The following is a 26959-nucleotide window of genomic DNA, read 5'->3' as shown; positions in this document are numbered from 1 at the left end:
CCCAACATTTATTTTAGGTCATTGCTTAAAAAAAAAATTAAACCTTTCCAATGTTAATAAATCTACGTGGACTGTTTAACGACAAGTATAGGCCGGTGAGTAGGACCCACCAAAGTCAGAAATAATGACGTGGCGACAAGTTGTTTCCGATCGCTGACTCGTGACTGTATGCCACGTAGGATTCCACTTAAAATTGGACCCACATGACATATCTGCCTGGTCTGATTTGCCACGTCAGATAAAATCCTCGCCGCAGTTTCCTCTTCGTGTAGAACTCTTCAGGATCTGTCGTAACAAAGTATATTTAATTATGAAATTATAATGATGATCAAATATGCAGATTTAACAACTTTACGTTTTATTAATTAATGTTTTCTTCATCCTTACTGAAATTATTGAAAATATATCCCCATGCTTATAAAAAAGTTAAGTATGAAAACTAATTAGACTTTGTTTCGTAAGGTTTTTGATTAATTATAAAATGTTATTTCATTTAGTTAAGAATGCGAAAAATTATACTCATAAATCTAGTATAATAACTTTAATTAGTGACATGTAAGTACTATGTTAAAAAGTTGAAAACGACTATCATATGAAAAGGGGCGGAGCATATTGTCTGCGCCATTGAAAATTGAAGTGTCAATTTTTATCAAACGCTATTTTGAAGATGAAATCAAATTGCTAATTTTTATTTCAACAAATGGGTATGGACACGTAATTTACATCTGTAAAGGTAGGCCAGCGGAAAAGCTGATTAAAGAAAAAAAAGTGTTGGACGGCTAAGATGGCCCCATAACGATGTGTCCTACTATTTTATTTTCTGAAAATGGGAGTAAAAACATCAATAATAATTCATATAAAGAATCATTATAATTTTAGAATACTTTAAAAAACTAACAGAAGAAAAGACTTATATATCGGGTTTAGAGAATCTTACGAAAGTAAAATTTGTAAACTCGCCTGTATCTTATAAAATACATACCATCCTTTGTTTCAAGAACTAGAAAGGTAAACTAGATGAGGTAAACATGTTACTGTATATGGATAATTTTCTTGTCTAAGTTTTATTCATATATAACATGGAGATAAGCAAAATTGTAAATATTATACCTTTTTCTGTATTAGCCATATAGTAATGCATCAGTTGTCATTGAACATATCTTTGGTCACCGCAACAGCTAAACAAAAATTAGTAAGACTCATCATATATTAGTTTGTTAAAAACATTTGTTTCTGATTTGTATAGAAATAAATCTACATATTATATAATATAAAATAATTTGTGTTATTTTTTTTTGTCAACAATATAATTTGTGTTAGTATCGTCATTTTGTCAACATTCAAATTTAAATTATATGTTTTTTTATAAAAAGAAAATTAATATTGATAAAAAGGTAGGTCTTCTCGTACACTTTATCATTAAATTATAATTTTTCATTCAGATCTATATATATTAAAAATAAAGTTGGAAATAATTTGCTTTTTGCATCGGAATTATGGTTAGACGACCCCATGCGGGCATGCCTTGAACATGTGTAATCCTAAAGTCGGACAATCTTAAGTATAATTGTCTCCTAATAGCAGCTGTATTATTTCTCGACCGTTCGTTTTAAGCACCAATTCAGTTAAACGGTGACAGATCTGCCATTTGTTGATTATTCATTGGTCGGCCACATGTGAAGATTGATTCCATAATGTAAGAATCTCTCTCCGTCACCAAATAGTTGGCCACCACCGCTAAACCAAAGATCGAATCTATTTTTCTAATTTGTTTACTAAACTTCTGATCCAATCTTATATACTAATATATATATATATATATATACTAATATATATATATATTAATATATATATATATATATTATCTCTTCTAAGCTAATTTAATTTCTACTGTCCAAAAATTGAAGCTAATTTGTTATTTAATTTTTTAATATAAAGATATACTATATTAAAGATAATTTTTTTGTTGCAAGAATCAAGCTAAGCTAATTGAACAAGTTATAGTTCAACTAGTTATAGTACTTGATTGAATGGTAAAGTGGTTTTTTGGGAAAATAATAAAATCACAAGAGTATTTTTGCGATATTGTCGGCGTCAGATGGAAATATTTATTACAAAATAGTTTTTAAAAATATTTTACTATTCGTATCCATTCAAAAATAGACATGTAAATCGATCTAATTTACTGATTATAACGATAGTTTAAAAAAATATATTTTCTTATGTATATACCACAAGTTTTTATAAACACAATGTTTCACAGTTGACGATGTTTGATGTCTACACGTAATCTTAACACCCATACCCAAAAAAAAATGTCTACACGTAATTACGTACAAAAAAATATTTGAAACATTTATACGTGAACCAAATTTTTTACTAACCCCCGACAACTGTGAAAACCCGGATATTAATATCATACTATATTATGATCGATTCAAACTTTGATAATCACAAGAAAATCTTTTAACAAGGAGCTTGACGTACGTTATCGTGTCTTGGGTTTTTAGAATATTTCTTGTGCTTGAAGAAAACTACAGATTTTTTGAAATGACATAAGAGAATTGGATATGATTACCATTTTAGTACTGTATATCCTTCTGGAAAGAGCGTTCTACTTTTCAGAGTTGTCATTTATAAATTCCTTTTCTAAAGCACATTCTTCTTCTTTTTTTTCTGCTTCATTCACATCAAATTTGGCAACTATAATGGTCCCTATAGAAGAGTATTTTATTTAATTAATATCTACAACTTTACAATACATAATTATAAATAAATAAATCAAACTTGGGTGCACAAAAAAAAAAAAAAAAAAAAAAACTTTATAATACATTCATAGATATCCACATGCATTCACATGCACAAATGTTGATGATATGATGACGTTGAATTTTAACGTTCTAGGACAATGAATTCTAGGTAAAGCTTTTTAAAAATATTCATGATCAGTATATAAATATTTACTATAGAAAGAAAACCAAACGCATCCAAAAAACTCAAAGACAAGACGGTAAATATACGTTTATGAATAAAATCCATGAATATCACATTCTCAAAAAAGTTTTTTTTTGTCCGTGACCAATTTTTATAGTCGTTCAATGGCTAAAGCCTAAAAGGTTCGAATCTTTCCACTGCGATTTATTATTTTATCATGATTGGCCACACTATAAACACTTATTAAATGACAAATTGTACCCGAGTTAGTTTCTATATCCGTCGGGAACTAGTAGTATGGGCTATGGGTTGGAGATTTCATATGATCTACTATATGCATATTCCAAGTTGAATGCACATAGGGTTGGAATTGGGTTTCAATTTAGCTCAGTTAAGAGAAAATCAAGGATCAAAACTGGTTTAAGACTCCGAGTGAAAAAAACCTAGTTTGATCCTCTTCCTCCAGCTAGCCAAGATATAGGGTTGCTTACATTGAAATTTCCGAATTTGTACCTCTTGTCCCGTTACATTTTTTTTTTCTAGTTCCACTCGAATAGAATCCACTACAAATTAAAAACCCCACAAGGCCACAATTGGGTTAAGAAACTGACAATAGCCCAACTACACGAATCTATTCTCGGATAAGTTATTTTAATTCCCCACATTACATATGTACATAGGACAGTCCTTTAGACGTGTTACGTACTTACGTGTATCCATACAACTATACGTGCATTATAGAATACCTATATATTTAGACAATCTTGATTTGAGACTGAGATTTACAAGATTATAGGATCACCACATGACCATTTCTTCAAGCTCCAAATATAAACTTCCCTCAACAAAAACACACCAAAACTCTCTTTCTCTCATCTCTCTTCTCTCCTCTATAGCTATTGTAGCATTCTAATCCAACCCAACGGTTGACATCGTCTAAGATCTTATTAGATCAACAAGAGAATTCGATTTTTTTTTGTTTTGTTGTTTGGTTAGAGGAAAATTAAGATGGCTTTGGATGATGAGAAGAATGAAGGAGAAGCTTCAGGAGAGACATCAGAAAAAGAAATTGGGTTAAGCAGACAGAACAGTCAGAGCTCTTTGTCTCCGACAGAGGATGATGAAGACGATGAAGACAAGAAGCTCCAACTCGGTCCCATGATCGCTCTCAAAGAACAACTTGAGAAAGACAAGGTTTAATTTATCTTATTTCTTGTTCATATAATAATATATTTTTGTATGAATTTAGTGAAATGGAAAATCAATAATATGATTTTTCTTGCATCAAATGGAAACTTAAGGATCTAATAAAATTTTATATTTTCTACGAATGATAGGATGATGAAAGCTTGAGGAGATGGAAGGAACAGCTTCTTGGCGTCGTGGATTTAGAGGATGTTGGAGGTAAACCAAATACATAACTTGGTTTAGATCTATGGTTCGTAACTGGTTTTAGAATATCGATTAAGACTCAAATGTGTATATAGCTCTCAAATGATTAAAAAGTTTATTAGGGTGATAGGGTCTCAGTAGTTCTGATTCAAGTTAAGTATTATGTACAAGAGGGACGAATCATGCATGTTATAGTTGAATGACATTTTGGCTAGCTTACTAAAAAATGAAATGCAGAGACACCGGATCCGGTAGTAAAGATACTAGAACTCACAATTAGATCACCGGACAGAGAGGAAATGGTATTGACGATACCCGAGGATGGGTTGCCGAACCCGAAAGGCCCTTGGTTTACCATAAAGGAAGGTTCTAAGTACACTCTTGTCTTCAACTTCCGTGTCACAAACAATATCGTTTCAGGCCTTCGCTATAACAATACCGTATGGAAAACTGGTGTTAAGGGTAATTTTTTTCCTTATTGCTGGTATCTTCGTCGTTGTTTAATGTATTTTTCCGAATTTTAATGTTCGGTATTTTTGTTTCTTATGAGCAGTGGATAGTACGAAAGCAATGCTTGGGACGTTTAGTCCTCAAGCTGAGCCTTACCAACGTGTAATGCCTGAAGAAACGACACCGTCTGGTATGTTTGCTAGAGGATCCTATTCCGCAAGAACTAAGGTATATTATTCCTTGCGAAAGATAATTAAGCATTTGGTTTTCATAACTAGAATTTAGTTAATTTTACCAAATTTGATGAGTTTGAGGCTATCTTGTAACATATTTCAGTTCGTTGATGACGATAATAAGTGCTACTTGGAGATCAACTACACCTTCGACATCCGCAAGAGTTGGCAATGATCCACCGAATCATACATTCTCTCAAGTCTAAACCAAAGCTCATTTTTTGATAATTTATTTTTTTATTATCTTACATTCGATTATGCAGACTAGACAAAGTTATTTAGTTTTCGATTAAATGAGCATGAATAAGATACTATTTTTTTTGCATTTGTGATATTTTCTCTTTACTTTTTAAACTTCGCAAACACACAATCTCCTTCGAGTGTTAGTGTTACTCTAAGAAGTTCAAATCGTGAACTTCTAGAGTGAAAGGAATGTATATTTATACTTAACATTATCGAAGAAAATACATATAAAAGATGGGTAACCAATAGGAAAATAAGCGAAACTATATACTTCATATTCTCTGTTTAATCAAGAAATAAAAGAACAAAATATTCATCGCGGTAAAAAATAATAACTCGAATGTCTCGTATCAACCAAAACACACAAATAGGTTCGAAGCCAAAAGAATTTTAATCGTTGTGACTAGTGTGTCCACGTTTAAGCACTAGTTTGATGCATGGTTTAAACTTAGTAGTATGGGATTGATGGTGGAGGAGGTGACGCGTAAGAGACACCGCGGATAGGCGGAAGAGGTGTGTCGTCGTATGACGGAGGCGGCGGAGAAGGTTGTGTTGGTGTTTGGTGGTGATGATCGTTACTTGGACTGTCGTTGCATCCCTTTGGTGGTGGTGATTGATACTCCGGTGGTGGCGGAGAATGGTTTGGGCTTGCCGGTGGATAGTAGACCGGTGGCGGCGGTGAAGGGCTTTGTGTCACCGGCGGATAGTAGACTGGTGGCGGCGGAGGGCTTTGTGTCACCGGCGGATAGTAGACTGGCGGCGGTGGAGGGCTGTGTGTTACCGGAGGGTAATATACTGGTGGCGGAGGTGGACTTTGTGTAACCGGCGGATAGTAGACCGGCGGTGGCGGAGGAGATTGTGTTACCGGTGTGTAGTAGACCGGTGGTGGAGGAGGACTTGTTGTTACGGGTGGGTAGTATACCGGAGGCGGCGGCGGTGGAGATTGAGCGGCGTAGTAAGTAGCCGGTGGTGACGGTGGCGGAGAAGACGTGTATTGGTAGTAAGGCGGTGATGGATAGTATTCCCTTGGAGAAGGAGTTTGCCAATATTGGGGCGGTGGTGGACTTTGTGCTGTGGGTGGACAGTTAACTACGGGCGGAGGTGGCGGAGGAGATGAGTAGACATACGGCGGAGGAGGAGATGGCGACGGCGGTGGGGGAGATGAGTAGATGTATGGCGGCGGGGGCGGCGGAGGGTATGCTCTCACGGTAGGCGACATTCCGGAAGAAGGAGGAGGAGGCGAAGATGGCTCATACTTCGGCGGTGGCGGAGGAGAATACGCTTTAACGGAAGGCGACATTTTAGAAGAAGGCGGTGGCGGAGTTGCTCTAAAAGTAGGCGACATCTTAAAAGAAGGCGGCGGCGGAGTTGCTCTAAACGTAGGCGACATTCTCGAAGACGGTGGCGGTGTTGCCGGGGGAGGTAGTACTCGGACGGTAGGTGACATCCTAAAAGACGGTGGCGGCGGAGGAGATAAAAAGTTGTTGCAACCAAACTTACTACAATCAACAGGGCGTGAGGCTGGAGAAGAACACTCTTCAGACGATCTTTGACGTTCTTTACCAGCAATACAATTCATCGAGCCATTAACCGCCACGTCATCTCCCGAAAGAGCCGCGCATCTCGGTGCATCGCCAGTGAAGAAGTTGGAAGAGTAAGTGAAGTTCTCAAGGTTAGAGAGCTGACAAATGCTACTTGGTATAACTCCTGTGAATCTATTGTTAGCAACGTTGAGCTGTTCCAAACTCTTCATGTTTCCGATGCTTGACGGTAATGGACCGCTTAAACTGTTGAAACTGATGTCGAAGACTGTCACATTCTTGAGATTACCGATCTGTGGTGTTAAGCAACCGGTTAAGTTATCGTTAGAGAGGATGATCTCGTTAAGAGTCTTTCCCATTAAACCGATACTACCAGGTATGCAACCTCCAAGATCGTTATCAGCAAGAACAAGAGCTGAAACAGGAGAGTTTCCCATGTTTTCGGGTATCCCAAACCTAAACCTGTTATGGTTCAAGAATATTGCGTCGAGCTCTTTATCGAAAAGCTTAGCTGGGATACCGCCTTCAAACTCGTTGTAACGGAGATCCAAGAACTTGAGTGCAGGCAAAGACAAGACAACGTTAGGGAACTTTCCAACGAAACGGTTGTTACTCAAGTCAAGCTCGAAGAGAAGCTTCATGTGTTTAAACGTGATGGGAACTTCTCCACAGAAACGGTTTGAGTTGAGATGGAAGAGAGCAAGATCAGTGAGGAGACCAAGCTCACGTGGTAAATAACCAGCCATGTCCGCATGGTTAAGATCAATACCCGCAACAACTCGAGTTTTCGAAGAAGGAGAAGGAGCACAGAAGATACCGTTGTAGGAACATACATCAGAGCCATTCCAGTTAGCTGTGAAGTTAAAAGGATCAGAGAAAATAGCTTGTTTCCATGACTGAAGAGCAATGTAGGCTTGTCGAAGACTCGGGTTTTCGAAGGTGAGACTCGGGTCTACTTTGATACCGTCTCCGCTTATATCATCATCATCATCAGCGGCTTTAATCTGCAAGAAACAAACGGAGAACAAGAGGAAGAGAAAGAAGAATAAACGAAGAGAAGAAGGTAACAACAACATTGTTTTCTTTGCTTTGTTTCAAGAGAGTTTGAGAAAAACTGAGAGGTTTTTGTTGGGAGAAAATGTAGTTTTTAGCACATGGGACAAGAGACCCTACCTCACTAATTTTGTGATATCTAAGAACTCCATGTGCTTGTTTATAAAATAAAAACACTCAGAAGTCGTATCTAAATTTCATAGAGAATTATTAAGTAATCAATCAATTTGTGTCTATAGTTTAATATTGACATATTGATTGGCACGTCTAAGGGAGGAGACAAAAGACTGACCTTTAATTACGCGGCCATTAGATTGGAGCCACCGTCACCGACTTTAAACTCTATATAGTATAAACTTGGATACATGTCCCCAAAGATTCTCTGAAAGCACCTACATTAAAACGCGTTTCTCGATAATTCAAAATAATATGGTTTTTAATGTACAACTCTTAAAAGGACATGAATGCACATCTATCTATCTGTATGTAATATGTATGCTATAACTTGGATGCATGTCTGTCACAGACAATATATAACATACAGTATCTTCAAATATACTTTTTGAACTTTTTTAACGAACATAACTGTTCAAAATCTCACCTGTTGGTTAAAGCATTCCTCTGTTTCATTTAACTGCATATGAAAGTTAGCTGTATCTCCATGTAATCCTTGTGCATTATAAGAAACTTGGAGCTTAATTCTTTATTGACTGGTTAAAATGTACAAGAAGAAAAAAAGCTCTACGGATTTATTATTTATATTGATCAGAAGATGTGAGAAAAGGATTAGGTAAAATGAAGTAAACTCACCATAAAACTAGCTTTAAACTTCATTCTGCATTCCTGATATCTTAAGCAAAAAGATTCAATGCTAATTTAGAGAGACCAGAGAGTTGTTTCACCACTTAAAGCTCAAAACTAAGCTTTAACACACACAATCAGATTGGTCTTTTGGTAACTGCGTGCATTAGTCAAGATTTAGTGCTGATGATATAGAGGCCATGAGCATTGTTCTATTGAAACCCTTACACTACTTCAAACTTAGCCAAAAAGAAAAAAATGTAAAAAAAAAAAAATGTAAAAAACTGATCTTGACGACAAACTAAAAAAACATCAAGGAACGGTTACACCAAAAACACAAGTTTCGATAATCAAATTAAAAACATTGAATCGAGATTTATAAAAGACTGATTTTTTTTTTTTTTTTTTTCAACCAAACATTAAATAAATTAAAAGACTGATTTTTTTTCTTCACTAGAGAGGAACACTTCATCTTGTTTCAGAACTAATCACGAACCGCACATATCTAATCGTGGAAGCGGAGATAACGAACACATTCAAGATTCTGATTAATCGCTGATTTCAGCGCCATCACACTAAACTCCGGCGAGGAATATTATTGTTTATTTGTTTCATCCTACAAAATATATATTTGTTTTTCTCTATTTCTTTTCCCTTTATTTATTGTTTAAATTTTTTTTTTTTTTTTTGACAACTATTTATTGTTTAAATTGTTCCAATTAAAATATTATAGATCATTTTCTACACACTACTCCCTCTCTTCTATTTTAGATGATTTTTTAGATTTATAGTTAGTTTTTTTTTAAAAAAAAATAGATGATTTTCTCACAAATTAGTTATATTTTTATTTGTTTTAAGTTTTAATATAATTTTAGGCTTTTGACAACTGGGAGTAAGGAAAATAGCTAATACGGTAATTTTAGGCTTTTGCATAAAATTTTAAAATATAATATAGTAAAAATCATTTTTCATAATTTATATCTAGACATCAGTTGACATAAAAAGTAAAAGATAATATGGCTTGAAGACTAAGATTTTACCAACGATACATAAACTTTGCATTATGGTCCGCATTTGTGAGATAGATCCCATCATCTTTAGCATCCCAAAACGTCATTTTACCAAATTTTATTATAAAATCATCAGCATCTTGTTTATAAGCCGTAAAAGTAACAGATGATTTAAATCCAACTCCATGCGATAATGTGCAGTCAAACTTAGTCCCACCAAAAAACTTATCACCAAACTTAAATGTATATAAGTATGTACGACGCACAAAGTGAATACCGAGATCGTCTTCATCGGATATACAATGAATCTTCAGAAGATCATCATTCCTTCCGAGAGAGTTTTTGATATGTACTTGGTTTTTTGGAAACATTTTGCTAGCGTTGCTCGATTCAACACTCAAAGCAATTAAAATGATTATAACAAGAAAAGTATTCATAGTTTCGAACAATCTTTTTTTTCTTGAAATTTTTGTTTCAGTTTTTGAAACTCAATTCACCCAAGAAATTTATATATATTAAATTGACTTAATATCCTTGCATATTTATAAGGTGAATTAGGTATAAAACGTAAGTCAAAAATAACTTAAAAGAAATACTTGACTCATTTAATTGGGTAGGAACGTATTTAAATAATTAAGTTCCAAACTATACAATCGAATGCACATTAAATATATAGTAAATGATAGATAGCTCGATTTGTTTTGTTTTTCATTTACAGATCTTGTTTAGTATTTTGGCCAGAAAATTAGAAAATTATTTCATATTATGGGGTCTTTTTGTGGATTACATATAATTAGGTGTCTAATGAAGATTTAAAACTCAAATTGAAAGAAGGTGATATAAAAATATGATGAGTAGTTTAAAAAGATCAATACTGATGTGGTGGAAGGAAAAGTGAGAAATTCTATATACATGTGTATATAATCAAAATCTTTTTTATATCAAAGATACTACTTTTACATCTGTGTTATTCTCATATCGAAAAAAGGTTGTGATTTTTTTTTTGTTTTTTTTTTTTTGTTTTTGTGAAGGTTGTGATTTTAATTAGTAGAGCCTAGAGACCATCTGAAAATGGAATTTCTTTATACCAGATTATGTGTATAAATATGTCAGATTATTTAATTTGGGAGACAAATTATCGAATTAAACAGGCCGAGACAGGTAAGGCCCATGTGCCTGGGATCATTTGGTTCCTTTTTTTTTTTTCATTTTAATAAACAAAACAAAAAAACTAATAGTGATAATAGGACTTGGGAGATATCCAAATGTTGAATAATCATTTTATTTCTCAAAGAATTTCATATTTAATACTTAACATATACAAAATGTCAGGTAAATGAATCATGAGCAAATGGCAAAGAAGAAGTTTGCGTCTCCTTCATTATGTGACTTATGTCAATCATGTTGTTTCGAAGACCAAACTTAGTAAAAGCTATAGAATTCCAGACGGTCAACGCATAATTAGTCAAAGTGATGTAATTTTCTGCTGATTAGCATGTACTTTCTAGTTTTCTGGATATTTTTTTTTTAAATTTTTTTTAGTGTTATATATATATATATATATATTTTTTTTTCGAATGTTATGATTTCTTCTCTTTTTTCATCGCTAAATTATTTAGCTTTTTTAGTATGAGGTGGATGTAAAAGAAAAAAAATTATGCACCTGATTAAATAGTAAATCTAAAAATTACTATTTTAATTCAAAAGTTTAGTTGGAAAATAGCTAATATTATTTTCTTGGTATGTGGATGAAACTGGAAATCACTTATAATGTTACTTTGCAATTATCAGATGATATATTTTATTAAACGAATAACAGTTTGTAACAATAGTTTTTATGAAATTTAAGACATAATGTAATATGTGTACTTGGAATAGGTTATTGACACAACTACACTAATACAAAATACTAAACTATATATAAGTTTTATAAATGTTTTGTTGAATATAAAGAAAACGAAAAGGCTAGCTATTCTTTTCCTTTTGAAAATGGAATTAAGAGAAGAGTGCGCATCCAGGGAATCGAACACTGGTCAGTACCGTGGGAGGGTAAAGGCTAGCTATTTGAAATTTGGTGATAGACATTTGGTTTTTAATCATAAAGTAGAAATATTTGACAAAAACACAAGAAACCAATATTTGACACTTCTGGCTTTGTTATATATAAAAAAATATACCGTTAAGCTTGATAACTTTTAACTTTGTAGAAATATATATCTTTAGGAGTATATGATAATAATTACTATCTAGCAACAAAAGACAATGAAAACTATCTATATTGGTTAAGTGGCAATGGAACTTATCTAACTAGAATCAGATTGGCGGCGGAAGAGTGTTTTAGGACTTTAGCCGTTTGAATAGTGTGGATCTCTTAAAACTTACGAAACCGTGGCGAAGATCGTATATATGCTATATTAAGTGCAAGTGTACTGTCTGTATTTAGAACAAGGAGAGAATGATCTAATAAGTCAAAGTGTGGCCAAGTTTTTTACTTGACGCAGACAGCTGCATTAAATGTGAAAGACACATTCCATATGGGCCGAGAGATAACACATGTGGTGGCGTTAACGACGCCATAAATTTTCTGGACTGCGTTCTTCCGATACACAATCAATACGATAACTATAACTATAGAGAAGAAAAAAACGTTTGGTTCCCGACAAGGATATGATATACTACAATGCAAATGTATTAATTTGAATGTTTTCTAAAAAAAATGGTTTGAATGTCATATTTTTTTTTTTATTGAAGAATTTTATGTTTCGATATATTTGTTTTGAGTAACTATATTTTTCTTATTTTCTTTTTTTAACAATTACCCGGTAAATATGTATTTTTACCATTTAACTAATCTTTTGAGAGCTACTACTATCTGATAGTCTATTCTAAGTTTTATGATGGGCAAAAACCAACTTAGATAGTAAATTTAAAGATACTTGTTACTAACTCGCCTTGTATGAGTAAACTAAAATAAAAGTAAGGGATAAAGAAAAGTTATGTATCAGATTTCATTAAAAAAATTACATGATACTTGGCTTGTAGTTGCAAGTATTCAAATTTATTCCTTGTTACAAGTCTTGACAACAACGATGTACATTAAAAAAAATTTAAAACATATACACAAAACAAATAACAATCAACCTATCAAAAATAGCTATTTAGTAAATTTTCATGCTTGAAAGAAATCGATCTTTGATTTATACACCTGTAATAAAAAAATTTTGTCTGAGTAGAATTAGAAACCACTATATATAAACGAGTTTTCTTTATCAACAAATCCTTGTAACTTTTAGTTTTAATATTATTTAATCGAATCCTTGTAATTAAATAATATTTTGTTTTGTTTTTTTAATAATCCTCTCACGTGCTTTTGCTCTCTCTTCCAGAGAAAAGGGGAAGGAAAAAAAAAAAAGAATTCGATTCCCCTTTCTGATATTTTCTGCTTCTGCTTTGCTTTTTATTCGATTCCTTTTTTTTTTTTTTCACCTTTTCGGCTTCTCTGCAAAATCTCTCCTCTCCATCGTTCTCATCGCTGTTATCCTCCAAATTCTTCGCTTCAAACCAAAAAGCTATTCCTGGGGATTCAAAAGAGGTATGCCCCGAAACAAAAATTAACTTAGGTTCCAATTCCTTCACTCCACACAGTTCAGTCTATTTGAATTTTTTAATTTCGTACTAGTACTCTAATTTCTTCGAAATATTTGTTTCTATTGGGTTGATGACAACGTCGATTTAAATCCCCAGTTTTTATTATTAATTTTTTGGATGGAATCTGAGTTATAATCTCTTCAGGGCACTGAATCTTTTAAATCAGATTGTTAAATTTCAAGTGATTTGGGAATCTCTTAGATGTTGACATCTACTGATAGGGTTTTACTAAAATTTCCTAATTTTTAATGATTTACAAATCTTTGTTTTTGGTTTAAGTTGTGTTTGTTGGGTACAGATGTTTTGATTTTTCTGGGAAAAAAATCACAAATTTTTACTTAAAGAAAGCTATGGAAGAAGAGATTGTTACTAGTTCACCTTCAACACCAGTACATAGGCTTAGGCATCGGAGACGTTCTAATGAGGTTTTGTTTCTTTCTCTTCTCTCTTCTTCTTTGCTTCATTGATAAAATTGAAGTTAGTTAAGGGTTTTGGTTTTGTGTTAGGTTGTTTTGGATGGGGATAGAGTGAATGCGGCGACTTCTTTGTTGGTTAATGATCGGAATAAGTACAAATCTTTCATGGTCCGGACTTACTCCACGTTATGGATGATTGGTGGTTTTGTTTTGGTTGTCTACATGGGGCATCTCTATATCACAGCTATGGTCGTTGTTATTCAAATCTTTATGGCTAAAGAGTTGTTTAATCTGCTGAGGAAAGCTCCCGAAGATAAATGTCTCCCTTGGATTAAACAGCTCAATTGGTAAATTCAGAAGCTTTTTATCGTGTTTACATCTTAGTATATGGCTCAGGTGATGGAAAATGTTCTCAAGTCGTTTTGCTGTTCTATGCAGGCACTTCTTTTTCACTGCCATGCTTTTCGTATATGGTCGGATCCTTAGCCAACGGTTAGCCAATACCATGACTGCAGATCAGTTCTTTTATAGGCTTGTCAGCGGCCTAATCAAATACCATATGGCTATCTGTTACTCCTTGTATATTATAGGTTTGTGTTGCTTTACCATTTTCCTTCAACGGTCTTAATGAATGCCTTATGTGATTCACTTTGTATTTGATGCTTACGGGATATCCCACTATGTAACACATTTCAGGTTTCATATGGTTCATTCTGACATTAAAAAAGAGGATGTACAAGTACCAGTTTGGCCAGTATGCATGGACACACATGATTTTGATTGTCGTGTTTACTCAATCATCTTTCACTGTTGCCAACATTTTTGAAGGGATCTTCTGGTAAACATTTCAGCATATGAGTTTATGCTTGGCCAGTATGTTATGTTTGCTATTTGTCACCAAAATATGATGAGACTGCTTAACAAACATCCCGAGCATCTTGCTTCCTACACTTGTATATGTTTACCCCGATCTGTTTTACCTTTTGCTTTGCTGCAATGTAATTGTCTCTTTTTGATGGTTTTCAATACAGGTTTCTTCTTCCAGCGTCTTTAATTATAATCAATGATATCTTCGCTTACATTTTCGGTTTCTTCTTTGGAAGAACACCCTTAATAAAGCTCTCTCCAAAGAAAACATGGGAGGGATTCGTCGGAGCCTCTGTGACAACTATCATCTCTGCATTTTTTGTGAGTATTTGTTACCTCTGTCACCACATAACACATTACAAAGACTATATAATTTCATTTATCATCGCCGACCCTCTGCCTGAAAATGTTCTTATGTGTATTGTTTCAGCTCGCAAATGTTTTGGGCCGTTTCCCATGGTTGACATGCCCGCGACAGGTTAGTCATTGAGCAAATAGAATGACACTTTCTGAGAGATACGATCTTTGAGAGTATTATAGTAATTCTGTGAATCATCTACAGGATTTATCCACTGGCTGGCTACAATGTGACGCTGATCCATTGTTCAAGCCTGAACCTTTTGCTTTACCTGCGTGGATTCCAGGATGGGTAAGCTTTGTTATCATGTTAGTCGCTTAGAAGAAGCTTCTGCCGTGTCTTCTTTATGATGATCTAAATCATAACTCTAGGCCTGTGTAATTGAATGTAGGCGAGTTTTCTCAGAAATTAACTGACTTTGTTTGCATGCTCTTGAAGAGAATTAGATTCTGACAATTTTAATGGACATTAGCTAGTGATAACTAACAACAAAACAATAGTAGTATTAAACTGAGCAGTAGGTTTTTCCGTTATTAAGAAAAAAAACTCGTAAGGTTTCTCAGCTTCTTACTACACTTCTGCAGTTTCCTTGGAAGGAAATTATGGTCCTCCCTGTTCAGTGGCATGCTTTATGCCACGGTTTGTTCGCTTCAATCATAGCGCCTTTTGGAGGGTTTTTCGCCAGTGGGTTTAAAAGAGCATTCAAAATCAAGGTCTGTATAATCAACATCACCAAATTTGAGCTTTGCTTCACTTTACATGCACAGCTAACCTCTAACAAAATCGTGATTGCAGGACTTCGGTGATAGTATTCCAGGACATGGTGGAATCACAGATAGAATGGACTGCCAGGTAACTCTTAATGAAACTAGTATCACTACATAAGTTTATGATCAGGTCTTTTGATAGCAAATTGAGTTTATTAAGAACAACACATTAGAGAATGGCAGAAACCGTAATGATTAACTTTATTGTTTTCTCTTTAAACTTGTGGATGGAGACTAATAGACTTATGAACCAAGGTCTAGTGGATATAGAGAACCAAAATATTCTTGGCTTTTTTCTCCCTGCATTATGCATACATAAAGCAAACCTCTTTTTTTCAATTGTGACAGATGGTTATGGCAGTATTTGCTTACATATATCTCCAGTCATTTATAGTCTCCGAAAGCGTTTCGGTTGACAAAATGTTGGACCAGGTAAATAAACTTCTCGAATTTTGTATTCAACCAAAGACCAACAACAGTCAGTTTTAAGACGAATCAGTCATGTGTGATGATGGTTTCCATTTGTAGATATTGACGAACCTTACCTTCGAGGAACAACAAGCTCTCTTCATGAAATTAGGGCAAATGCTGAAGCTTCAATAGTTTCCACTACCAACAAAACTGTTTTTTTTTCTTCTTCTTCCAGATTCAGATTCAGATTCTCCAAGAAGTAGGTTCTACAACTCTGGATTATCCTTTTATCAATATCCTTACTAGAGAGAGACAATAAATTTGAAATTGGTTAAGATTTGTTTCCCTGCCATTGTAAATCCTCTTGAAATCTGTCGAAAATTAGAAAGTTTTTTTTTTCTTTTTCTTTTTTCAAGTCTTCTCATTTGATGATACAATAGGATTTGAAGGAAGTTGTATCTTCTTCAATCTACTTAACTTGTAGCTTTGGTGGTTTTATTTGTATTTTGTATATTGGTTCAATCTAAAACATTATTTGGTTTATCTGTCTTATCACTTATGATTTCGATTGTTGTGTCTTGTGTGTGTGTTTCTTGATAGTCTGCAACAAAATGATGACGTATGTGTAAGAAGGTACTTGACTCTTCTGGGCTTGAATATAAGGCCTGCATTGTTCATTTGGAGATACGTAGGTCCACAAAAAATACTTTATATTCAGGTCCAAATCCGATACAACGTTTTTTTTTTTTTTTTTTGGTATAACAACAAATTTAATGGTATCACGTTTTTTACATAATGGTGAACTCAAAATATATATAGTTGTGCACCAAATACATTGTACCTAGACGTTCTAGTGAGTTTAAAAAAGCCTGCTTCTAATTTCCGCATCTAAAGATAATAACGAGCAAAAGTAAAAAATAAAAAACAAAAAAAACAAACGCAAGGTGATCACATCTCATCACGTGACAATCACATGTTAACCTTGACTCACTTGTTGTCTGGCACGTGTGTTCACGCGCCGGCATCTTAGACTAAACACGCCAGTCTTATTCCACGTCAGCATCTGATAAGCGGCTTATCATAAGCCCATTATTATCTGACGTGTACATCGGAATAGAACCAAAACAAGAAGAGCAAATCCAATCCAACTCAATTAACTTGTTCTTTTGTCGTATACTTTTTTTTTGGTCAATTGTTGATTTTTTTTTTTGGCCTTATATAATAAAAAAGTGATAATAAAATGCACATTTTTTATCTATATATAGAGATAAATCTGATAAAATTTAGCAACAAACTTAAATTCATAAGAAGAGTAACAATTTGAAGATTTTATTTTGATACAAAGTGAATCTAGACGCTATTGTGTGATAATAAAACGAAGAATTAACTAGTACTTAACCACCTACATTTCACAATTATCTCTAAATACATGAAAGTTTTAAAGGAACATTACATTAACGGCGTTATAGCTCCACACCTAATTGAGTATACTTTTTCTCATACTTGTCACATTATTTCACCACTCTGTCGTCATCTTTTTATCATTTTGTCGTTTACTCTGTTTAATTCTCTCACTGCTAAACGTTAAAATAGCTATGTATAAATATTACGTTACAAAATTCTCCGAATCATAGTATTATCATCAAAAGGACAAAAAAATAGAGATGGTGGAGATTCAGGGAAGATTCAAGAGAACTGAGTCGGCTTTCAACATGGCGGCGGCGCGTTTACGTCCACCGTGTGATAATAACAGTAGCGGGAGCGATCATTCGCCGGATCTTTCGGATATGGTCGCATCTTTTATGGAGAGAGAGGGACAAATAGTATTACCGGTGGTGGTAACAGAAATGGATTCTTCTTCTTCCGACTACAATGATTTGGATGATGTGAAGGAGAGGTTAGGGAAGCTTTTAGAAGGTTTATCCGGCAGCGAAGAGCGGATGAGAATAGTGGCGGCGGTGACCGAGGTTACTGGAACGTTGTTCGTCGGAGATATTAGTTCTCCTAAGCGTCAGTTGATGGCTTTCCTACGTAACAAGGGTTTTGATGCAGGTACATATATATATAATCTAATCTGTACAAATTATATTGGGATTTACATTTTTACGTTTTGAAAGTGGGATTACTAGTTTTTTTTACTGAATTATGGGTTTATATATAGTTAAACTGAGGGAAAATTACATATATTATGTAGAATTGTGATTTGTGTTTAATAATTTCGTGATTTTACAAGTTTTAATGATTAAGTTCTATCATTTTTTATTTCTTTCTTTGTGTTTTAAGTTAAATCTAGATTTATTTCCATCTTAGTTTCATTTCCACCTTTCTTTTTTTCATTTCCACTTTTTAGTGTTTTTGATCCACTATTTGTCGTTATTATCATCTTGAACGTCGGACGTGTACAGGAAAATTTCAATTCTTGTAATTTATAAAAATAATAAATTAGTTTACTCGACATATCTTGTAATATAGTTTGCTCAAGTTCTTCAATAGTTTAATGATTCTGTATTTTAATATTTTTTTTAGTTAACAAAAGTTTGGGGTCTAGTAGTCAAATTGGATCTCTCTTTTGTTTTTTTTTCTTCCGAATTCTCTTTTTGCCGCAAGTAGTCAAATATTATTTCTAAAATGTCGTATCTATGAATCGTACGTGCAACTGTTTAGTACTTAGATTTTTGGAAAAAGGACTCCTAACTCCACTTCATATTTCACTTGCCGTTGTACTTGAAATACTTAAAAGTTGTACGATATGTTTTATAAAGTTGTACTTTCCTCTTATTTCACTTGGTTACTTGAAATAAGTTGTACTATATGTTATATTAAATGGCAATTATTAACCCTCACCGTGTTATAGGTCTTTGCAAGTCGCTCTGGGAGAGATCCGGCAAGTATACCGCCGGAAAATACGAGTACGTCGACGTTAGATGCGACGGGGATCATTGTAATCGGTACATCGTCGAGACAAACCTTGCTGGAGAATTTGAGATAGCCCGACCTACGAAAAGGTACCTCTCAATACTAAGCCAAGTGCCACGTGTCTTCGTGGGAACTTCAGAGGAGCTGAAACATCTCGTGAGAATCATGTGCCACGAGATGAGACGGTCCATGAAGCACGTAGGGATCCACGTGCCACCGTGGAGGAGAAACGGTTACATGCAAGCTAAGTGGTTTGGTTTGTATAAACGAACCTCAACGGCGGCAACAAATTACGAAATATGGTTGATAGTAATGATACGACCGCGTTTAAGGGTTGCAAGGAAGAGTTTTGGGAAACGAAAGGTCTTAAAGTTATGGTTGGTCAGCTCTCGGTTGCTTTTAACGCTAGTGGAGTTGAAGTGTAATAGATAAAAATAAATAAAATTGTAAATTCTTTTGAGTTCTTTTTCTAATGTAAGCCAATTTTGGGTTAATTTCGTTTGTAAATAGTGATATTTTTGTGATTTAGTTAAGCAAATTAATAAGTGTGTATAAGGCTATAAGCTCAAGTTAAAGCAAAATTTTCGATATATTTTGTCGTTTGTTTCATAGTTGTTGTGTCGTTGAACAAACTAGCGACCATTCATTCATTGGTTCGCAGTCACAGTAGCATGATTAAGATGCATAAACTTAATGTTAGAAATCCGAATTAAGGGATGGCATTTCGGAACGGTTTAAGATAAACTTACCAAATACCAAGTCAAATTTGTTTTCATTTATTTACATTGTTCAACACAAATCTAGTCAAAGAGACGACTGTTTTATAATTTGAACGGTATTTTGGCGTTTTTCATTTCCCAAAAAAAAAAGAAAAATGTGTGTGAGTGTTTTTTACGGCAAAGTGTGTGTTTAATTTATATTTTATAAATAATGTTTATCGGCTAACACATATAAATACAATAGGGATAAAAGTACACAAAAAATAGAGAACGACGTTTAAACTAGATAAAAATTTCTTTCTTTTTTTAACAACAGAATAACATATAATTCAAAACGAAGTGCGTAATATAGGGTAACCCCGATCACCTTTTCTGTCATCTTAATGCCGTGCAAATTCAAACAGATGTACATTATTTGCCTTCAATTAAAGGTGGGTTCTCCGACTCAACAACACAGACTTCATATTATACGCTTAAAAGCTGTTTGCTTTCGATTACCAATAGACTGTTAAGCCCATTGCAATATACCGATCATATGGGCCAGTAACGTGTGAAAGACTTTTAAAACATGTAAAGACAATGGTCAACCACCAATCAAAAACTAACTATCGGTGTATAAGTTCTCACTGAAATTGGTGTTGACCACCAGGTCAAAAACTCCCCACCGTAAAATTTTGAATCTTTTGCAATAGAATTAACCTTAAAACGACGAAGAAAAAAGTCCAAAAAATGCAGGAAAATAATGTATTAAAAGAAAATACGCAACAGTAACACTACAGCAAAACATTTCTGCTCTATTTCTTTTACCAAACGTAGATGCATGATTCTAAGCTTCAAATATAATATAATCGTATTAAACAAAACCTGGAAATTAATTATCCATTATCATATAATTCTTTAAAAAATACAAAAGAATTTTTAATTCTGCGCAAAGAAAAAAAAAATCCAAAATTATGTCAAAAATCAAATGATCCCTTCTTTGAAACACAGATAATTTTACTTGAAAAAGGGTCAAATGATCAGACGTAATTAAAACAATAATGATAAGAGAAACATTTGTAATCACTAATCAGTAATCACCATTTAATAGTGTTTCCTTCCAAATTATTTTTTTCTTTTATTAAGTGTCAACTTAACATTAAAAACCAAAAAATATTTCTATAAAAACTGGTGCAATGACACAAAACATTGTGTCAAACTCTACTAACAGTCTAACATTGATGAAAATTGCTAATAATTACACGTGTTATCGGTAATGCAATGACAAATCATATTCTGGTAGTTAAACAAATGTTAGTATGATTTACATGTGGATTTTGGTTTTTATAAACCTATCCATTATCCACATATTTTTTTTCCTTTAATGCCAAATTTTTATTTGAATAAAATATTTGTACTTAAGAAAATAAAATAAAATTAATTACGCTTTACCTTTCAAAATTCGTCGCCAAGAATAAAGAAAATAAAAAAAGAACCTTTCAAGATTTCAAAGTCTCACCAGACTCATTCCTCAAGAAAAGACTCTTCTCTCTCTCTTTCTCTCTATCTCTCTATGAAGAAGCTTTGCCGGAAAGGAACCGTTCATCCATCGCCGTCGACGGCGATAAAGACCGACGAAGACCAGTTTCTCTCTCTCCTCCCTATAGCTATCCTCTCTCTCGTGGCGGCTCTTTCGGTGGAGGATCGTGAAGTTCTTGCTTACCTCATCTCAAACTCAGGAGACTGGAATCGTATCTCTCACCTCAAGAAAAGCAAAACCCACAAAGGAAGCAAAGAAGATAATACTAATAATAAGAATCATCACTCTCCTCTTTTCGAATGCGATTGTTTCAGCTGCTACACGAGTTACTGGGTCAGATGGGACTCGTCGCCGAGTCGACAACTCATCCACGAGATCATCGACGCATACGAAGACAGTCTTGAGATGAAGAAGAAGAAAAAAGATCGGAGAAAGCGATCGGGAAAAGCTAATGGACGAGTTGAATCCGTCGGAACGAGTCGACTCAGTGAGTTGGGTTCGAGTTCGACCGAGTTTGATGGTGGTGACTCGGTGAAAGATGGGAATTGCGGCGGTGAAGAGGCGGAGAAGGAGAAAGGCTCTTCTTCCGTTGGAAAGGTTTTGAGTTTCATTGGTCAGAGATTTTTGGGTGTTTGGGGCTAAGGAAATTTCCAAACATTTTGATAGAAAAAATGGCTAAATTTCAAAAATGACACAATATGATAAACTATGGTTTATTTTTGTAAAAAAAATTATTTCTGGCTCAAAAGGTTTGTTTTCCAGAAATTTTATTTTTCTTTCTTTTCTTTACATTTTTCTTACTTTCTTAATTTTTGAAGGCTTTTACTACCTGTAAAATTATATGTTTAATTACCCTGTAATTTTCTAGCACAAGCTTACTGTATATCTAAATGAAATAAATGTGTATCATAGGAAATAATTTGCACTCTTTTAAGTATTCCCACTTTAACTTTCTGATTGGCTCTGATCAATCATGGAATCGAAAAATTTAAAAGAAAAGAAAAACAAACTATAGGATCACAAAAAAAAAAGTTATTCTTGCTAAACTTTTGATAAAAGTTATGGTCACTGTGTATACTGAATTCCAACCAATTATCAGTAGTCACTGTGGATGTACTTACCAAAAATTAAGCGTCTTTTTTTATAAAACATCGTTGTTGCAAAACTTTTGATAAATGTAAACTAGCAGTTCCCCTGTAGGAAAAAAAATACGTACGGTATTTTTGATGCAATAAGCCAATAACATATGTTTGACTTAGTGTTCAAAAAAGCAGTGTAGGCGACGGTCTAGGCGCTAAGACCATCTTTAAAGGTTTTTCCTATTTTTTCTTCTATAATAGAAGAACTTTATAATAGAAGTGAGTTTTATTCCAATGGTCCTCTATAAAATAGAGATTGCTATTTTTTCCTTTATTTATAGAGGAACATTTGTAAAAAAAAAATAGGATTCCTCTATAAATAGAGGAAAAAATAGTAATCTCTATTTTAGAGGTGAGAATAGAGGACCATTTGACTAAAACCCACCTTTATAATAGAGAAACTCTATAATAAAGACAAAAATAGAGGACTATTGGAGATGCCCTAAGCGCTCAGCTGACGTCTAGACAACCGTTTAGACCGTATAAAAATTACATAATATTATATATATAATATTTTTAATGTGCACACTTAAACTGCCTAAAAACTTTTAAATCCCGACTAGTCGTTCTAGGTGCTAGGCGCTAGATCACCGCTTACATATCGTCTAGCGCTTTCTTGAACACTGGTTTGACTTAAAAGTCAGATTTAAAACCATGTGAGAAAAATAGATAATTACGAGTTTTAATTTGGATTTGATCAAGAAGTGACATTTAGCCCAATTTAATACAAAATATCTAATCGTGAGTCAACGTTTCATATATATCTTCGTGTATTCTATGATCGATTATGCATGTTCCTTCTATTGGAAAGTGAAACTTCCACTGGAAGAAGCATATGAAAGATATCACTAGAGCTGTAAAGCAGAACAACACTGCTCTTGTTGTTTCGGTCCAACAAGGTAAGAAAATGGGCTTTGTGAATGATGTCCAGCCCATTACGATCATGAGTCGAGAAACACTTTGCAAAGCAAACGGTAACAAAACAGAGCCATGTGCACCTTGTCGTACAGTCAAACCAGTGAAGACAGCTCACTCTACAGCTCACACAACGCTCCAAACCATGAATAGATTTGTTCCTCTAGGCTCTGCAATCCTCTGCAGATGATGACATGTGTCAGGGATCAACCTAGTTGTTTGTAAACCTAGTCTCTACTATAAATAGACTATGCAATGTAATGAGTGACAATAGGATGGAATAATACTTTTGAGCCACCATCTCTTCTCGTTTACGAGGGTTTATGACTCTTGCTTTCATGGTATCAGAGCGCCGGTAATACGATCTATGGCTCAAGAAGACTCTTTTTCTTCTTCTCTTTCTATTTCTCAAGTTGTGACTCTGAAACTGTCAGAGTCCAACTATCTCTTATGGAAGACTCAATTTGAGTCCTTTCTCTCACCACAAATGTTACTTGGTTACGTCAATGGTTCGATAACGCGTCCGTCTACTACTCGACCCGTAACTACTCGTCCTGCAAATGCTGCTGAAGGTCCTTCTGAAGAGCCTAACCCAGACTTTGTGAAGTGGATTCGTAATGATCAACTGGTCATGGCCTGGATCTTCGGCTCACTAACGGAACCAGCTCTGAGAGCGGTGTACGGTATGCAGTCTGCACATGAGGTATGGAATGCTCTAGCTAAAAAGTTCAATAGGGTGTCTACCACTAGAAAGTTTGAGTTGCAGAATCGTTTGCGGGGTTGTCTTAAGATAGGAAGAACAATGGAAGAGTATCTTAGTGAACTGAAACATATCTATGATCAGCTTGATTCTATTGGGTTTCCTATGACTGATTTAGAAAAGATTCATGGTTTACTGACTGGTCTTGGTAAGGAGTATGAATCGGTCACCACTGTTATTGAACATTCTATGGATTCAGTTCCTGGTCCCTGTTATGAAGATGTTGTGTTTAAAGTCATCTCTTTTGATGATAAGCTGAAAACGTACAACACTGCTCCTGCTGTTTCGCCTCATTTAGCCTTTCAAATTGAGAAAGGTTACTTTGATAGAGGCGGCTCAAACACCAGAGGAGGTCGTTCAGGATCTGGTGGTGGCTACAGAGGCATGGGAAACTATTCTACACAAGGTCGTGGTTTTCAGCAACATAGCAGTGGTCAGAACACTCAATCAAATACCTCCAGACCAACTTGTCAGATATGTGGGAAATATGGACACAGTGCATTCAGGTGTTACAATCGGTACAATGAGTCTTTTCTGGAGCCAGAGCTGCCTTCTGCATTAGCTGCTATGCGTGTGTCTGATGGAAATCAACACACTGGCATAGAGTGGTTACCAGATAGTGGGTGTACGGCTCACATCACCAACTCTGCATCTAATCTGCAACAAGCTCAAACCTATCAAGGTAATGATTTGGTGATGGTTGGTAATGGTGAATTCTTACCCATTACTCATATTGGTTCGGTTCCTCTGCAGACTGTATCAGGTACTTTTCTTTCTCTTAACGATGTGTTATTGTGTCCAAACATTACCAAATCTCTGTTATCAGTCTCCAAGCTCTGTGATGATTATCCTTGCTCTATTAAATTTGATTCTGATGGTGTACGTGTAAAGGACAAGCATACCAAGCAACTTATCTGAGATTGAGAGAGACATTGAAAGCAACTTATCTCTTGTCCTCATACCCCTCAACAAAATGGTTTAGCAGAAAGAAAACATAGACACTTGACAGAGTTGGGTTTAAGTATGATGTTTCAGAGTAAAGTCCCACAACAGTACTGGGTTGAAGCTTTCTTCACTGCCAACTATCTGAGCAACCTACTACCTTCTTCAGTACTTGCAGATTCAAAGAGTCCATATGAAGTCCTCTTTACACAGAAACCAGACTATTCTGCATTACGAGTTTTTGGCAGTGTGTGTTACCCAACTCTTCGTGCTTATGGGAACAACAAATTTGACCCCAAATCCTTGAAATGTGTTTTTCTCGGCTACAATGAGAAATACAAAGGATATAGGTGTATTCATCCTCCCACTGGTCGAGTCTATATTAGTAGACATGTTCTTTTTGATGAACATGTTTATCCTTTCGTTGAGGAGTATGCGACTCTAATTCCTGCAGCAACAACACCGCTCTTGTCAGCTTGGCACTGTGGTACTCTGCCTCCTCCAACACCGCAGTATGATGTGTCTCCCTTAGCTCATGAGGAGATTGCAGGGCCATGCTTGGTTACTCCAGAGCTTCCTCAACCTGCATCTGAGCAAAACAACACTGCTCTTGTTGAAGATCCAGCTCCTGTTCCAGACAATGTTTCACATGAAACCACTGAATCAGACTCTGATAGTGAGTCTCACCATGATGGTCCTCCTTTATTCTCAGAAGCAGACTTTCCTCCACTTGTTGCTCCAACAATCAATGAACACTGTATGAGAACGAGGGGGAAAGATGGTGTAAGAAAAGCTAATCCGAAATATGCTCTCACTATCACTCAAACACCGGTTAGAGAGCATAAGACAGTAGCATCAACACTCAAACATCCAGGGTGGACAGGAGCAATGGGAGAAGAAGTAGAAACCTTTGTGGAGACCAACACTTTTGATTTGGTTCCTCATGAAGAAGAAATGAATGTTCTAGGCTGCAGGTGGGTTTTTAAAACAAAGATCAATGCAGACGGCAGCTTGGATAAGCTTAGAGCCCGTCTTGTGGCAAAAGGTTACGATCAGGAAGAGGGGGTTGATTTTCTGGAAACATACAGTCCGGTTGTAAGAACTGCTACAGTGCGTCTCATCCTCCATGCTGCAACAGTTCACAAATGGCCTTTGAAGCAACTTGATGTCAAGAATGCGTTCTTGCATGGGGACTTAACAGAAACAGTCTACATGAGACAACCTCCTGGTTTTGAAGATAAAGAGAATCCATCACATGTGTGGAAACTGAACAAAGCAGTTTACGGACTAAAACAAGCTCCACGAGCCTGGTTTGACAAGTTCAGCACATTTCTTCTAAAGTTTGGTTTTACATGCAGCTTGAAAGATCCATCACTCTTCGTGTATGATAGAGGTAATGATATCATTGTGCTGCTTCTTTACGTTGATGATATGGTCTTAACAGGATGTAATCCGGAGCTGATCAACAAGCTTCTCTAGAATCTAAGTGAAGAGTTTCGCATGAAAGATTTGGGCAAAATGAGTTACTTTCTTGGCATCCAGTGTCACTATCATCATGATGGATTGTTTCTCAATCAACACAAATATGCAGAAGATCTTCTCATTGCTGCAGGAATGACTGATTGTGCTCCAGCATCAACACCTCTACCCTTGGAGCTACAAAAGGTTAAAGGGCAAGGGGATATGTTAGACAACCCAACTTTTTTCAGAAGTCTGGCCGGCAAACTACAATATCTAACTTTGACTAGACCAGATATCCAATTCGCAGTTAACTTGGTGTGTCAACGAATGCACTCGCCTACGGTAGCAGACTTCAATCTACTCAAAAGGATTATTCGATACATTAAAGGAACCATTGATCATGGTCTCTCTTTCACTCAGAATACTGATTCTACATTACAAGCATACAGTGACAGTGATTGGGG

General features: G+C 35.1%; 4 protein-coding genes and 2 pseudogenes across 6 annotated transcripts; 4 read left to right on the top strand and 2 right to left on the bottom strand.

Annotated features, from left to right (window-relative positions):
* The first annotated feature begins 3791 nt into the window (after positions 1–3791).
* On the top strand, positions 3792–5334 carry LOC104703852 (rho GDP-dissociation inhibitor 1-like). The gene is made up of 5 exons (XM_010419938.3): positions 3792–4128; positions 4272–4338; positions 4564–4788; positions 4880–5004; positions 5113–5334. Exons 1-5 carry the CDS (start codon positions 3943–3945, stop codon positions 5182–5184), a joined length of 675 nt encoding a protein of 224 aa, XP_010418240.1. The 5' UTR covers positions 3792–3942; the 3' UTR covers positions 5185–5334.
* Positions 5335–5506: 172 nt separating this feature from the next.
* On the bottom strand, positions 5507–8035 carry LOC104703851 (leucine-rich repeat extensin-like protein 2). The gene has a single exon (XM_010419937.3). The coding sequence runs from the start codon at positions 7867–7869 to the stop codon at positions 5701–5703; it is 2169 nt and encodes a 722-aa protein (XP_010418239.1). The 5' UTR covers positions 7870–8035; the 3' UTR covers positions 5507–5700.
* A 1564-nt stretch (positions 8036–9599) lies between these two features.
* Positions 9600–10143, bottom strand: LOC109125619 (S-protein homolog 7 pseudogene; annotated as a pseudogene).
* A 2796-nt stretch (positions 10144–12939) lies between these two features.
* LOC104703850 (phosphatidate cytidylyltransferase 1) lies at positions 12940–16667 on the top strand. Of its 2 annotated transcripts, none has more exons than XM_010419935.3 (12): positions 12940–13249; positions 13604–13730; positions 13812–14068; positions 14160–14311; positions 14418–14559; positions 14753–14909; positions 15019–15066; positions 15151–15237; positions 15531–15659; positions 15742–15798; positions 16062–16145; positions 16242–16667. In XM_010419935.3, exons 2-12 carry the CDS (start codon positions 13656–13658, stop codon positions 16314–16316), a joined length of 1263 nt encoding a protein of 420 aa, XP_010418237.1. In that variant the 5' UTR covers positions 12940–13249; positions 13604–13655; the 3' UTR covers positions 16317–16667. The 2 variants fall into 2 exon arrangements, with proteins under 2 accessions (XP_010418237.1, XP_010418238.1); XM_010419936.3 differs by having other exon boundaries at positions 13034–13249; positions 13585–13730.
* Positions 16668–17721: 1054 nt separating this feature from the next.
* LOC104703849 (uncharacterized) lies at positions 17722–19630 on the top strand (annotated as a pseudogene). Its single transcript, XR_015561483.1, has 2 exons — positions 17722–18176; positions 18979–19630. The product of XR_015561483.1 is annotated as an uncharacterized LOC104703849 (transcript).
* Positions 19631–21114: 1484 nt separating this feature from the next.
* LOC104703848 (uncharacterized) lies at positions 21115–22194 on the top strand. The gene has a single exon (XM_010419933.3). It carries the CDS (start codon positions 21312–21314, stop codon positions 21918–21920), a length of 609 nt encoding a protein of 202 aa, XP_010418235.1. The 5' UTR covers positions 21115–21311; the 3' UTR covers positions 21921–22194.
* The last annotated feature ends 4765 nt before the right edge of the window (positions 22195–26959 follow it).

Source organism: Camelina sativa, chromosome 7 (assembly GCF_030686135.1).
Source record: "Camelina sativa cultivar CO46 ecotype springtype chromosome 7, ASM3068613v1".
Taxonomy (NCBI): Eukaryota; Viridiplantae; Streptophyta; class Magnoliopsida; order Brassicales; family Brassicaceae; genus Camelina; species Camelina sativa.
This window is presented reverse-complemented; position numbering and strand designations above follow the sequence as displayed.

Coding starts and splice junctions, on each gene's coding strand:
- LOC104703852 (XM_010419938.3), top strand. CDS start 3,943: ATGGCTTTGGATGATGAGAAGAATGAAGGAGAAGCTTCAGGAGAGACA. Junction 4,129..4,271: donor AACAACTTGAGAAAGACAAG/GTTTAATTTATC, acceptor TACGAATGATAG/GATGATGAAAGCTTGAGGAG. Junction 4,339..4,563: donor GGATTTAGAGGATGTTGGAG/GTAAACCAAATA, acceptor AATGAAATGCAG/AGACACCGGATCCGGTAGTA.
- LOC104703851 (XM_010419937.3), bottom strand. CDS start 7,869: ATGTTGTTGTTACCTTCTTCTCTTCGTTTATTCTTCTTTCTCTTCCTC.
- LOC104703850 (XM_010419935.3), top strand. CDS start 13,656: ATGGAAGAAGAGATTGTTACTAGTTCACCTTCAACACCAGTACATAGG. Junction 14,069..14,159: donor TGGATTAAACAGCTCAATTG/GTAAATTCAGAA, acceptor TGTTCTATGCAG/GCACTTCTTTTTCACTGCCA. Junction 15,660..15,741: donor AAAGAGCATTCAAAATCAAG/GTCTGTATAATC, acceptor TCGTGATTGCAG/GACTTCGGTGATAGTATTCC.
- LOC104703848 (XM_010419933.3), top strand. CDS start 21,312: ATGAAGAAGCTTTGCCGGAAAGGAACCGTTCATCCATCGCCGTCGACG.